Genomic DNA, 13127 nt, shown 5'->3' with positions numbered 1-13127 from the left:
TCGCCAGTTGAACGATGCTGAGATGAACTACACCACTACAGAGCGAGAAGGGTTGGCAATGATATATGCAGTAAGGAAATTTCGTTATTACCTCCTTGCCACCAAGTTTGTTTTCTATGTGGATCATCAAGCATTGTTGTATCTAGTAAACAAACCATGCTCCACAGGAAGAATCACACGATGGCTATTGATTCTTCTTGAGTTTGATTTCACTGTTGTTGTGAGACCTGGCAAAAAACATGTCATGGCTGATCATTTGTCTCGCATACCTAATGGTGAGGCTCCTACGGGGGTTGATGATGACTTACCGGACACTTCCCTATTCATGGTGGAGACAATGCCTGAATGGAGTGAGAAGATTGTTAACTTTTTGGTTAATGGCTTTCCACCCAAGGAGCTTCGTAAAGATCTAGCTCGAAAGCTAATCAAAGAATGCGAACCCTATTGCCTGATAGCCGGGACTCTTTATAAAAGAGGAAAGGATGACGTTCTTAGGCGTTGTGCCCGAGAGGATGAGTATCTATACATTTTGCAAGAGGCACATATGGGCGTAGCCGGTGGTCACTTCTCAGGAGACTTAACGGCGCGAAAGATCTTACAATCAGGGTATTGGTGGCCCACTATGTTCCAAGATGCATCACTCTTTGTGAAGGGTTGCGATGAATGCCAACGATACAAGAAACCCCAACGGAAAGATCAGATGCCCCTACATCCAATCAAAGTAAACCAACCATTTGAAAAGTGGGGTTTAGACTTTGTAGGTCCAATTAGCCCAGCGGCCCGAAACACACAATCTCGCTATATTATTGTGGCCACTGACTATATGACCAAATGGGCTGAAACGAAAGCGACACGTAAGGCAGATGCGAGGACAACAGCCAAGTTCCTCTTTGAAAATATAATCACATGCTTCGGTTGTCCTTTTGAACTTGTGAGCGACAATGGGACGCATTTTATAAATGAAGTGATTAAGGAGCTCGCAACAAATTTCATGATCTCCCATCATAAATCTACTCCTTATTACTATCCGCAAGCGAATGGCCAAGCCGAGAGTACCAACAAGACCTTAATCTCTGTTTTGACGAAGACACTTGAAGCTCATCGCACGGATTGGGATCTAAAGCTCATGACAGCTTTATGGGCCTATCGTACTGCGTACAAAGTGGCTATTAATTGCACACCATTCAAAATGGTATATGGCCAAGAAGCAGTCATGCCGTGGGAATTTGTCATTCCTAGTCTTCGTGTTGCTACTCAAGAGGGTTGGGATGGTAATCCCTTAGCGCTTTCTCAGCTTCTTTTCCTGCATGGTGATCTCTTCGGTGACCAGGGAGGCTCTGCAGAGGGGGCAGGTTCTATGGTTGCGGCGGAGCCAGCCATCAATGCAGTCCTTATTATGAAAGATATGGCAGCAGGGAGGGAGCTCCCGGACTTTTTGCCCGTTCCCAAAGTCGGAAAGGCAAACACTACACGGTTGTGGTTGTGAGGCTGTTGTTGTTGTTGCAGTGTGATCGTGTAGTAATTGCAGGTTTTCATACAACACAGAAGGCACTGAGAGAAGCACAGCATTGGCAAAGCTACTGGGGCTTGCGTAGGAATCAGCTTCAGCTTGTGCAGGGTTGAAAGTGTACAATTGCAGCATAGGATCACTCACAGCTGGTTCCGTGTGCAAGCCCACCGACCTTAGGAGATACTTGCAGAGATCAATGAAGGCAGTTACGAGAAGCTTGGGCAGCAGGTCGGCATGGGGAAAGGCCACACTGAGAGAAATCATGGCTAGAGTGTCACACGGGAGATTGTGAATGCAGAGGAGCAGCTGCTGCTAGCAAACCAATATTATTGGTGCTTAGAACGTGTGTCTGTGTGTGTGTGTGTGTGTGTGTGTGAGGGGGTGTATTTAGCATTTTGGCTGTGGAAAGTGTAAAGAAAAAAGCACGACTTTTCTGACGTTAAGGATGGGGCTTAAAGACATTTCTACACGTGTGATTTGGCGTATGCACTTGGCGTGGGTCCCACGCCCACTTCTTCACCTTTCCTGGTCGGAAGGTTGGAATCTTAGATTTACATTTCATGATCTAGATCAAAACAAGCTCTTTCAAGAGGGTTTTCTATGTAATTTATGACGAGAGCCCTCACATTTTACCTATCGTGTATTTGATGGCCAAAATGGGTATAACAACACTTATGCTCTAATTCCATCGGGGCACTCGGATAATTCAATCAGTGTGCTTGCACGGTACACATTATTCTAGCTACTAGCTCTAAGCAAGTTTTTTCTATTTTCTATCAGCATATTCCCCCTTCATAACCTTACCAAAGTGAATGACTACCTTGTCCTTCCACGATCCTCCACATTTCAACAGATAATTTGTGCCAAATTCAGTTTTATTTTCCATATTTTATTAGCTAGCATACTTTCCATCCTTCACCCAATGCATGTCCTTTCTAAATTTTATTAGCATATCTTCCATATTTTTTCAATGTACTTTCCATCCCGTGATATTAGTGTTGGACAACCATGTTAAAAAGGTCTCTAATCAATGGTTCCACACGGATCCTGCCCTGTTCAAAATGCCTATTATTCAAGAGGAAGTCAAAAGAATCTGGATTGAATTCTTCAGCTGTGGCATTACCCCGGCAAGGGCTTGGAGTCTGGTCATCAAATCTACCCAAGCTCTTTTGATTTGCATTAGGAAAGAGGTAACCAGAATCAGGAAAAATAGAAGAGATCTGCTATATCTGAAACTAAAAGAACTGGAAATGGTAGCCAATAAGATGTGGCTATTCAAAAAGCTGTTCTTGGTGTACTAGGGCTAAAATTAGGAGAGAAGAGGAGGTAACCCAGAAGCAGGCCCTTCTTTTCTTTAGAGATTGGTGGGCTGGGAAAGCTGACCTTCCCACTCCTGAGATGTTCAAAATGCTAAAAGTCAAACAATGTAAGGATGCAATCCCTACATTGCATGATCCTAACAATCTGGATATCGCCTCTGAGGAAGGGAATAGATCAAGAGTCTTCCAGTACTTTAACAACATATTTAGTAAAGGGGGAGGGGTGACCAATGACCAACTTAATTGCATTGCTTTCATTGGGCAGGCCAGGAAGTCAACCATACCTGACACACTTGCTAAAGAGCTCGAAAACAATATCTCCAAAGAAGAGATTGGCAAGGCCATTGACTGCCAAAAGGTGAGGAAAAGGCCATTGATTGCCTAAAGGTGAGGAAAAGCCCAGGGATAGATGGCATGCCCGCTGAATTCTACAAGACGTTCAAGGATCTCTTGCTGTCAACCTTACTGGCGGTGTGGCAGGAGGCTGTATCTTTTGGGGTGTTGCCTCGCCCGATCAATGAAGGGTGGATAAAACTTATCCATAAGAAAGGGGAGAAGAATGTGGAGTATGCAGAAGAATCGAAACAGGACTACATCTTCTTCAAAATTGACTTTGATAAAGCTTATGATAGGCTCGGTTGGCATTATGTTCTAGAATCCCTTAAACACATGGGTGCAGGTCAGCACTTCATCCAGATGGTGAGTACTCTTTTTGGGAATGCCACGGCTAGGGTGAACGTCAATGGTGTGCTGTCTGACGCTTTCTCCCTGACCAAATCTATCAGACAAGGCTGCCCTCTAGCACCCTGTCAGGCTAAAATCTGAGAGGGTTTTTTGGTCAGTGTACATATGGTCCGTATGGTGTGCGAATAAATTTTGCCCTGAATGCCCTGGCAAGTGTACAGGCCGAGTGGTTTTGTCGTGAGCTGGAATATGCACGTGTTTTTTCCAGAGAAACGCTGGAGATCTGGAGTTTTCATGGCAATAATGTGGTGTGCGGATGGTTGCTAAAAGCAGAACACCAACTGGGAAATTGACGGATTTAGTATGATGATGATGCTGATCATGGGGTTGTGGGTACCTCTCGCATTTATTTGGCAGCTGTGTGGGCACCGTATTTCCTGGAAAAGAAAGGAGAAGGAGAGTCTTTTGGCATTAGTGTGGCCATAATTATGTGGTTGGAGGCTTTTTAAAAATAAAATAAAATAATAATCCACATGGCCAATTTGTAAAAGGCCACATGGAATAGCAAGGTGGCGGCTAGCTTGCTTCGAGAAGGTGGTGGAGAGCTGACGGGCGCTCTGAAAAAAGGAAGGGGGAGGCCTATTGTAGAGGAGCAGAGCTGGGCAGAGAGAGAGGAAAAAGCTTGAGAGGCTCTGTGGAAGCCGCCGTGTGTGTGAAGGCCGGCGTAGGTGTTGGTGTAGAGGGAGAAAGAGAGAAGAGGCGAGCTGGGGTCGCTGGGAGTGTGACCAAAGCGCTGCAGAGAGGAGGGCTGCAAGAGTGTTCTGTAGAGAGTGTGAGAGGGTCGCCAAGAAGCGAGTCGCAGCCAAGTCGGGAAGTCGCCAAAGGTGGTCGCAGAGGTCGTGAAGAGAAGTTGCCAAGCTAGTCGCCCAAGGGAGTCGTAAGAAAAGCACGTTGGTGTGGGTAGAGAGGAGCGCAAGAAGCTGGCGTGGAGGACAGCCGGGCTCACGACTGAGAAGTTGGGCTGCTAGTCGATTGGGACAACTGGCTTACAGGTGCAGAGAGGGTGAACGTGGAAGGACGTTGCAGTGGGCTGGCGTATGTGAAGCAAACTGGCCACTTTGGTGCGAAGGATAGCCTTGCTGGCGCTGAAACCAGAGGCAAAGAGGGAGAGAGAGCCTAGTGATTGGCGCAGCTAAGAGCTGGAGGCGCCAAACAGACGGGCTGGAAAGCAGCCGCCTAGTGATTTGAGTAAGAGGAAGGGCTAGTTGCTGGTGTGGGCGACTGGTTATTAATAAAAGAGAAGGTGCCCAGTTTAGACTGCGAAGAAAGGTGTGAAGGCCACTTGGTTGATGGATGGTGTGGGCCTTGTGTGTTGGTTATAAGTGGGCTGGAGTACAGCCGGGTGAACAAGAGAAAGAGGCTGCAGGTCTCTTGGGTGATGTCTAGTGTGGGCATCTGATTGAAGCAGCAAGAGAGGGCTGCTGTGAGGAAGGGTACGTGAGATGTGGCTTTGGGCTAGATATCTGAGGATGCTACGGTGAGCAGTGGTTCGTGGTGAAGAGGTTTTGCAAGGCTCTGGTGGTTGGTGAAACTGCTGGTCACGACATACAGAGAGTGGGAGCTGCAGAGTGAAGGTTAGCTGGTGTGGGCGCCTTCTGGTGAGAGTAGCTGGTCTTGTGTGGGCGGTGATTGCAGGCAGTGCGTGGATGCCGACCAGAGAGGGAGCCTTGGGTTTTTGTGTGTGTTGGATGCAGAAGTGGTGCTGATGTGTGGACTGGAGACAGTGGGGCTCGCCTACGACAATTGGCAGGTAGCAGCAGACAGAGAGTAGCCGGGCTACAGAGGAAGTGAAGAAGGGTTGCTGGTGTGGGTGCCCTCTGGAGATTGCAGGGACCGGGAGACAGAGGCTTGGTCGTCAGACGCAAGGGTGTATTCCCTTGGCAGTAAATCCTGGCCAGAGTCCTGGTCTTTGGTGTATTTTGCTGAGTTGTACATGGTTGATGCTGTATATGTTTTTTGTTGAATGATCATCTGTCCTTCATGGTTCTGAGCTGTCTTATGGTGTGGGTGGGTGGCGAATGTTGAGAGAGTGTTCGAGCCGGTGGCTGGTGGTGCCCCGTTCGTGGTAGTTTTTCCAAGTTTGGGAGGTGGAAGAGCGATAGAGGCAGGTTCTTTCTTCTTTTTTTCACCTCACATCCTTCTGGTGCCCCCACTGAGGAGTGGCTCTTTCTGGTATAGTTTGACTGAGGGTTGCTCAGGGATTTCTCTTACGAGGGTGTATGCCCCAAAGTGAGAGATTGAAGGAAGGTGTTTTTGGGTTTTGTTTGGGATTTGAAGTGAAGTTTGGGGGTTAAGATGATGTCTTACCCAAAGTTTTATGGTGGTCCGAATGAGGATGTGGCAGATTTCTTGGAAAGGATGGAGGTTGCATGTATAAGCAACCATATTAATGAACAGATACAGGTGTTGCGGCTACTGAGCATTTGTTTGAAAGGGGATGCAAGGACCTGGTACAGGGCTTATGAGGAGTCATTGAGGGATGCTGTTCCACGTATTGAGATGACTGAGGATGGATTAAAGACAGCACTTAGCAACAGGTTCAAGAAAGTGGAAGACCCCAACAAGGTTTGGCATGAGGTGCAAGCTCTGACACAAGGTGAGTTTGAATCAATAGATGATTATATGAAGAATATTTCTTTGCTATGGGAGACTCTGTGCAGGGCTTTGGGAGAAGATCAGGTACCGCCTGATATGATGAAGAAAAACAAGTTTGTAGCCGGACTTAAGAGGAGTATTCGCTGGAAAGTGGAATTGAAGAAGCCCAGGTCTTTTGAGGATGCGGTGGAGATTGCTAAGTCAAAAGATTGGAAACTGCAGCGGATGAATCAGCTGGGGATGATTCCAGTTGTAGCACAACTGGAGATTCGGAGAGTGGAGGCTACACCCATGAGTGCAGCGATTGAGAGGATGAAGCCCACTGAAGGTCAAGCAATGCAGATGATGCCACAAGCTAGTCAGGGAGTACCTATGGTTCCTGCAGGTTCTGATGAGGGATTGCGGCAGGATATGAAACAGATGGTTGATCTTATGAAGAATTTGAGCTTAAATTTAATGGGAAGTACAGGTGGTGGACGTGGTAGAGGCCGTGGTAATAATTATGAAGGGGGAGATGGACAAGCAGGATATGGACGTGGTCGCGGTAGGGGTCGTCATTTCATTCCTACATGCTGGAACTGTGGTGAACTTGGTCATCTGAGTACAGATTGTGATAAGCCTCAGCGTATGGGTGGTGATATGTACCCACTACCTTCACAGCTACCTGACAGGTCAAATGATTATGGTATTGATATTAGGGATAAAGCAGGTCCCAGTGGAATTACAGCTGAGGAGAAGGGAAAAACTAAGGTGATAGATGTGGTCACCCTTGAGAAGACGAAGGAGGCAGAAGCTGATGTGATGCCTTTGGGGAAACGGATGCCACAGGAAAGGGAAAGAAAGGATGCTGCAGGGCCCAGCAAGAAGAAAGGAAAAGTGAAGGAAGGAGAGGATGTGAAGGTCAAGCAGAAGAGGAGGTCTCGTAGGAAGTTTCAGGTAACTGATTTTCCACTAGGGGATGGGCAGGATAGCTATAGTTTGCAGGAGGACATGGCTGGAAGGAAGGCTAACATTACTTTTGGGCAATTGATAGAGTTAGCTCCCAATTTGAAGCGTTAGTGGAAAAGACTTGTGAACCCGAGAGAGAAGGAGCCTGCCAAAGGGATAGTGACTGTTCTATCTGTTCAGGAGTTACCTGACATATGTCCTGTGGTGAATGTGTGGTATAAAGGGAAGAATCTGGGAGAAGCATGCATAGATGGTGGAGCACAGATTTGTGTGATCACATTAGCAGCTGTGGAGAGGCTTGGTCTTGATTTTACTGAAGCATCTGGATTTCGAATTCGACTGGCAAATCATCAGAAAGTCAAATGCTTAGGTATGGTCAAGCAGTTAGAGCTGCAAGCTTTTGATGTAAAGGTGCTTGTGGATTGTCATGTTATGCCTGCAGGAATGGGTGCATTCCCCATCATTTTGGGAAGACCATGGCTGAGAGCAGTGAAGGCTGTGTAGGATTGGAGGAAAGGGGTCATTACTCTGTATGACAGGAGAGGAGATAAGAAGCAGTTTAATATGGACAACCAGAAGCCTGTCAATGATGAAGATGAAAGTGAAGCTGATTCGAGTGATGATACCAGTAGCACCACTACTAGTGAAGGTATAGAGGATACTTCATCCAGTGAGGAGGATGCAGAGATGGATGCCCTGGTTATTGATCAGGAAGTGCTTAGTGATGAGGTTGCTGAACAGGAAGAAGCCATACATGAGGAATGCGAGGAGGTACAAGTGGATCATGAGCAAAGGTATGCCTGTGATGTGAAAGAGCTTGCTTTTAAGTCTTTGGATAATGAATCTGTGTGGGATGAGTGGGATATAGATAGTCTATAGGATGATGAGCCTGAGTTGGAGCTGGATGATGAGATGTGCATGAATGTTAAAAAAGCCATGATCAGAATTGAGGCTATGAAGAAAGAGAAACACCAGAAGACTTTGAATGATGCTGCTGTTATAGATGAGACTAGGGATGCTGTAATGGATGAATTTCTTGGTGGTTTTGATGAAGATGAGCATACAGGAACTGAGGTGGATGCTTTGGCAATGGTGCCTGTTGAAGAGGAGTTTGTTTTGCCTGTGGTGGCTGGTTTTGATGGTGAGGCTTCTTATGTGGATGGACAGGAAAGTGTTATGGTACAGCAGGTTTTTCTTGATGAAGCTTTCATCAATTTTTACCCTCAGCAGGAGTTGCTGCATTGGTTCTCCGATATTGGTGTTGACCATATCAGTGATTTTGGGATTGAGATGAGATGGGATGGTGTGTATGTCAGGAGCTTTGTTTCGAGAAGCTCTGGTGTTACGTTGTGGGAAGTGGGATGGAAGATTATGCTTGTGGAGGATGACAGAGTTTCTTGGATCATTTGGAATAGAGATGTGTTGATTACACTGTATGATGCTCAGAGGATAGACGGAGGGAAACGTGGTCATATGCTTTCTGTTGATCATAAATGATTCAGCAGGCTAGGGGTTGGGCAAAGTATGTCAGGCTAAAATCTGAGAGGGTTTTTTGGTCAGTGTACATATGGTCCGTATGGTGTGCGAATAAATTTTGCCCTGAATGCCCTGGCAAGTGTACAGGCCGAGTGGTTTTGTCGTGAGCTGGAATATGCACGTGTTTTTTTCCAGAGAAACGCTGGAGATCTGGAGTTTTCATGGCAATAATGTGGTGTGCGGATGGTTGCTAAAAGCAGAACACCAACTGGGAAATTGACGGATTTAGTATGATGATGATGCTGATCATGGGGTTGTGGGTACCTCTCGCATTTATTTGGCAGCTGTGTGGGCACCGTATTTCCTGGAAAAGAAAGGAGAAGGAGAGTCTTTTGGCATTAGTGTGGCCATAATTATGTGGTTGGAGGCTTTTTAAAAATAAAATAAAATAATAATCCACATGGCCAATTTGTAAAAGGCCACATGGAATAGCAAGGTGGCGGCCAGCTTGCGTCGAGAAGGTGGTGGAGAGCTGACGGGCGCTCTGAAAAAAGGAAGGGGGAGGCCTATTGTAGAGGAGCAGAGCTGGGCAGAGAGAGAGGAAAAAGCTTGAGAGGCTCTGTGGAAGCCGCCGTGTGTGTGAAGGCCGGCGTAGGTGTTGGTGTAGAGGGAGAAAGAGAGAAGAGGCGAGCTGGGGTCGCTGGGAGTGTGACCAAAGCGCTGCAGAGAGGAGGGCTGCAAGAGTGTTCTGTAGAGAGTGTGAGAGGGTCGCCAAGAAGCGAGTCGCAGCCAAGTCGGGAAGTCGCCAAAGGTGGTCGCAGAGGTCGTGAAGAGAAGTTGCCAAGCCAGTCGCCCAAGGGAGTCGCAAGAAAAGCACGTTGGTGTGGGTAGAGAGGAGCGCAAGAAGCTGGCGTGGAGGAAAGCCGGGCTCACGACTGAGAAGTTGGGCTGCTAGTCGATTGGGACAACTGGCTTACAGGTGCAGAGAGGGTGAACGTGGAAGGACGTTGCAGTGGGCTGGCGTATGTGAAGCAAACTGGCCACTTTGGTGCGAAGGATAGCCTTGCTGGCGCTGAAACCAGAGGCAAAGAGGGAGAGAGAGCCTAGTGATTGGCGCAGCTAAGAGCTGGAGGCGCCTGGAACAGACGGGCTGGAAAGCAGCCACCTAGTGATTTGAGTAAGAGGAAGGGCTAGTTGCTGTGGTGTGGGCGACTGGTTATTAATAAAAGAGAAGGTGCCCAGTTTAGACTGCGAAGAAAGGTGTGAAGGCCACTTGGTTGATGGATGCAGAAGTGAAGGCTGGTGTGGGCCTTGTGTGTTGGTTATAAGTGGGCTGGAGTACAGCCGGGTGAACAAGAGAAAGAGGCTGCAGGTCTCTTGGGTGATGTCTAGTGTGGGCATCTGATTGAAGCAGCAAGAGAGGGCTGCTGTGAGGAAGGGTACGTGAGATGTGGCTTTGGGCTAGATATCTGAGGATGCTGTGGTGAGCAGTGGTTCGTGGTGAAGAGGTTTTGCAAGGCTCTGGTGGTTGGTGAAACTGCTGGTCACGACATACAGAGAGTGGGAGCTGCAGAGTGAAGGTTAGCTGGTGTGGGCGCCTTCTGGTGAGAGTAGCTAGTCTTGTGTGGGCGGTGATTGCAGGCAGTGCGTGGATGCCGACCAGAGAGGGAGCCTTGGGTTTTTGTGTGTGTTGGATGCAGAAGTGGTGCTGATGTGTGGGCTGGAGACAGTGGGGCTCGCCTACGACAATTGGCAGGTAGCAGCAGACAGAGAGTAGCCGGGCTACAGAGGAAGTGAAGAAGGGTTGCTGGTGTGGGTGCCCTCTGGAGATTGCAGGGACCGGGAGACAGAGGCTTGGTCGTCAGACGCAAGGGTGTATTCCCTTGGCAGTAAATCCTGGCCAGAGTCCTGGTCTTTGGTGTATTTTGCTGAGTTGTACATGGTTGATGCTGTATATGTTTTTTGTTGAATGATCATCTGTCCTTCATGGTTCTGAGCTGTCTTATGGTGTGGGTAGGTGGCGAATGTTGAGAGAGTGTTCGAGCCGGTGGTGGCTGGTGGTGCCCCGTTCGTGGTAGTTTTTCCAAGTTTGGGAGGTGGAAGAGCGATAGAGGCAGGTTCTTTCTTCTTTTTTTCACCTCACATCCTTCTGGTGCCCCCACTGAGGAGTGGCTCTTTCTGGTATAGTTTGACTAAGGGTTGCTCAGGGATTTCTCTTACGAGGGTGTATGCCCCAAAGTGAGAGATTGAAGGAAGGTGTTTTTGGGTTTTGTTTGGGATTTGAAGTGAAGTTTGGGGGTTAAGATGATGTCTTACCCAGAGTTTTATGGTGGTCCGTGTTGAAATGTCAAGCTCGTATACAGCTGGAGGATAGCACATGGGTGCTGACAGAGTGACAGTATGGTAGATAGATATCGTGTGGTGTGTTTATGACCGCGTCCAGCAGGTCATGTGTGGTGTGGACATTACATTAGGTTTACTTTGTAGTGTGGACATAACATGTTGTTGTGTTCTCCTTTGTGTGTGTGAGAGAGATGGTGACTATGGCTTCTCTCCTTCTTTAAGGTTGATGATTATGGATTAGGGTTTGCTTCTCTTGTGTGTGTTACATCCTGCTCCTGTTTTTTATCATGGTATCAGAGCCAAGAGCTCATTAGCTGAGTTGTGTGAGTGAGTGAGAGAAGAGGGAAGAAGAAGAAAAAGCTGTGAAGGAAGCCATTGGAGCTTGGAGCAAAGGAAAAGCTGTGGAGCACACACCGGCATCAGATCTGAGAGCTAAGGACCATTGGTAAGTGTAGCAAGACCCCCTCTGCGGATTGCAGGTGCCAAAGAGCAGGTTCAGTGAAGATTGAAGTGCATAAAGCAAGTGAAAAATTTTGGTTTTTTCTCTAAGCTTTCATGGAAAGCTTGAAGTGAATGTATACTCTTGGCAAATGTATACACAAAGGCACATGTATTTGGGCTTGCAAATGCATTAGCAAAGTGGACACAAGCATCATACAGAATCTTGAAGCAGATTGATGCATACAGATTTGATTAAAATCAAGAGAAAGTGGATTTATGTAAAAGTTTCTGGTCTTTCACAAAACCAGTGGACATACCCCCCCTGTGGAATTGCAAGAGCTAGAGGCAAAATTGAGCTAAACCCTTCATACCCAAGGTAGATTAGGTCATTGCTAACAAGCCTATCTATTCAATTGTGATTTTCCCTCTCTCTACAGCCCACAACAGCAGGCGGCGCTTTTCTGTGCAGATTTCTGAAGAATTTGATTAGATTTCATCTATTTCACTCATTTGGTCACCAAAGTGAATGCTTTAAAGCTTGGGGAGTTTAGCAAATACATTGCTAAGGACTTGTGATGCTTGGTTGCAGCTCATTTCATGGATTTGGAGCTCATTGAAGTGATTTAGCAGAGGTGTGCAGGTTTACAGAAAGTCTGTCCAAAAACAGAGCATTTTTAATCAAGGCATTAATCTTTGTCTATATCAAATTGGCAAAATTCCTCTGGTACAAGTAGATTCCTATGAGTTGCTAAACTTTTGAATCAAAAAGTTTTGGATTTGGAGAAGATTTGAAGAAGATTTGAAGGAGATAGAGCAATTTTAGTGAGAGGTGGTACCTGACAGTTGAAAAATTCAAACCAGAGGTTACAAAAATTGGTGGTTCTCATTCCCCTTGAAGAATTGGATCAAACCCTTCTAGGATATGTTGGAGCAATGTGTTGGGAAGCTAATGCAAGTTGAATCATTGCATTTGGACAAGATTTGAAGGATTTAGAGCATAATCTTGACTGGTTACTGGCGAGAATTTACTAAAAAAAAAAAACCAGAAAATTTTTTGTGAAGGAGTTTCATTTGATTTCAACTTTGATCGAGTGTACATTGTCTGTGAATCATTGTGGGATGTTAATGCACACAATTTGCAAGCATTTGATGTGATTTGGAGAGATTTGGAGCATTACAGGTACTTCATACATTGTGATTGACGGGGTACATCTACTACAATTTTTTTGCAACAATGGGAGATGGTCCGATACAGATTGTTGGCGAGAAGCTTGATCGCACTAACTTTCAAGTGTGGAAGTTTCGAATGAAGAGTTTTTTGAAAGGCAAAGGTTTATGGAGTCTTGTCTCGGAGGAAGATCCGGAGCCATACTTACCTCCTCAACCAAATAATGCTCAGTTACTGGCTCACAAGCAATGGGTAGAGCGATCTTCGAAGGTGTTGCATTATTTTTCAATATGTGTAACAGATGCCTTGCTTATTCACATCCAAGATGCAGATACACCGAAAGAAGCATGGGGTATATTGTGCCGAATGTATGAGACAGACACTGGTGCAAGGAAGATACAACTAAAGCAACAGATTCACAGTGTCACACGAAGGAATAGGAGTATACATGAGTATGTTCAGGAAATCAAGGGTTATGCTGATTCCTTGTCATCAATCCATGCCCCGATGGATGATGATGATTTGGTTGCTCTCACATTGCGTGGTTTGGGCAAAGAATACAAATCTTTTGACACTTCCATCT

At 46.5% G+C, this 13127-nt stretch overlaps 1 protein-coding gene across 1 annotated transcript; it reads right to left on the bottom strand.

Annotated features, from left to right (window-relative positions):
* Nucleotides 1-1279: 1279 nt before the first annotated feature.
* LOC147602898 (E3 ubiquitin-protein ligase RHA2B-like) lies at nucleotides 1280-1774 on the bottom strand. Its single transcript, XM_086797408.1, has one exon. It carries the CDS (start codon nucleotides 1772-1774, stop codon nucleotides 1280-1282), a length of 495 nt encoding a protein of 164 aa, XP_086653534.1.
* Between the last annotated feature and the right edge of the window lie 11353 nt (nucleotides 1775-13127).

The sequence above is a fragment of the Cibotium barometz genome, chromosome 65 (genome assembly GCF_041138505.1).
Source record: "Cibotium barometz isolate CiBa-2024 chromosome 65, ASM4113850v1, whole genome shotgun sequence".
NCBI classification, from domain to species: Eukaryota; Viridiplantae; Streptophyta; class Polypodiopsida; order Cyatheales; family Cibotiaceae; genus Cibotium; species Cibotium barometz.
This window is presented reverse-complemented; position numbering and strand designations above follow the sequence as displayed.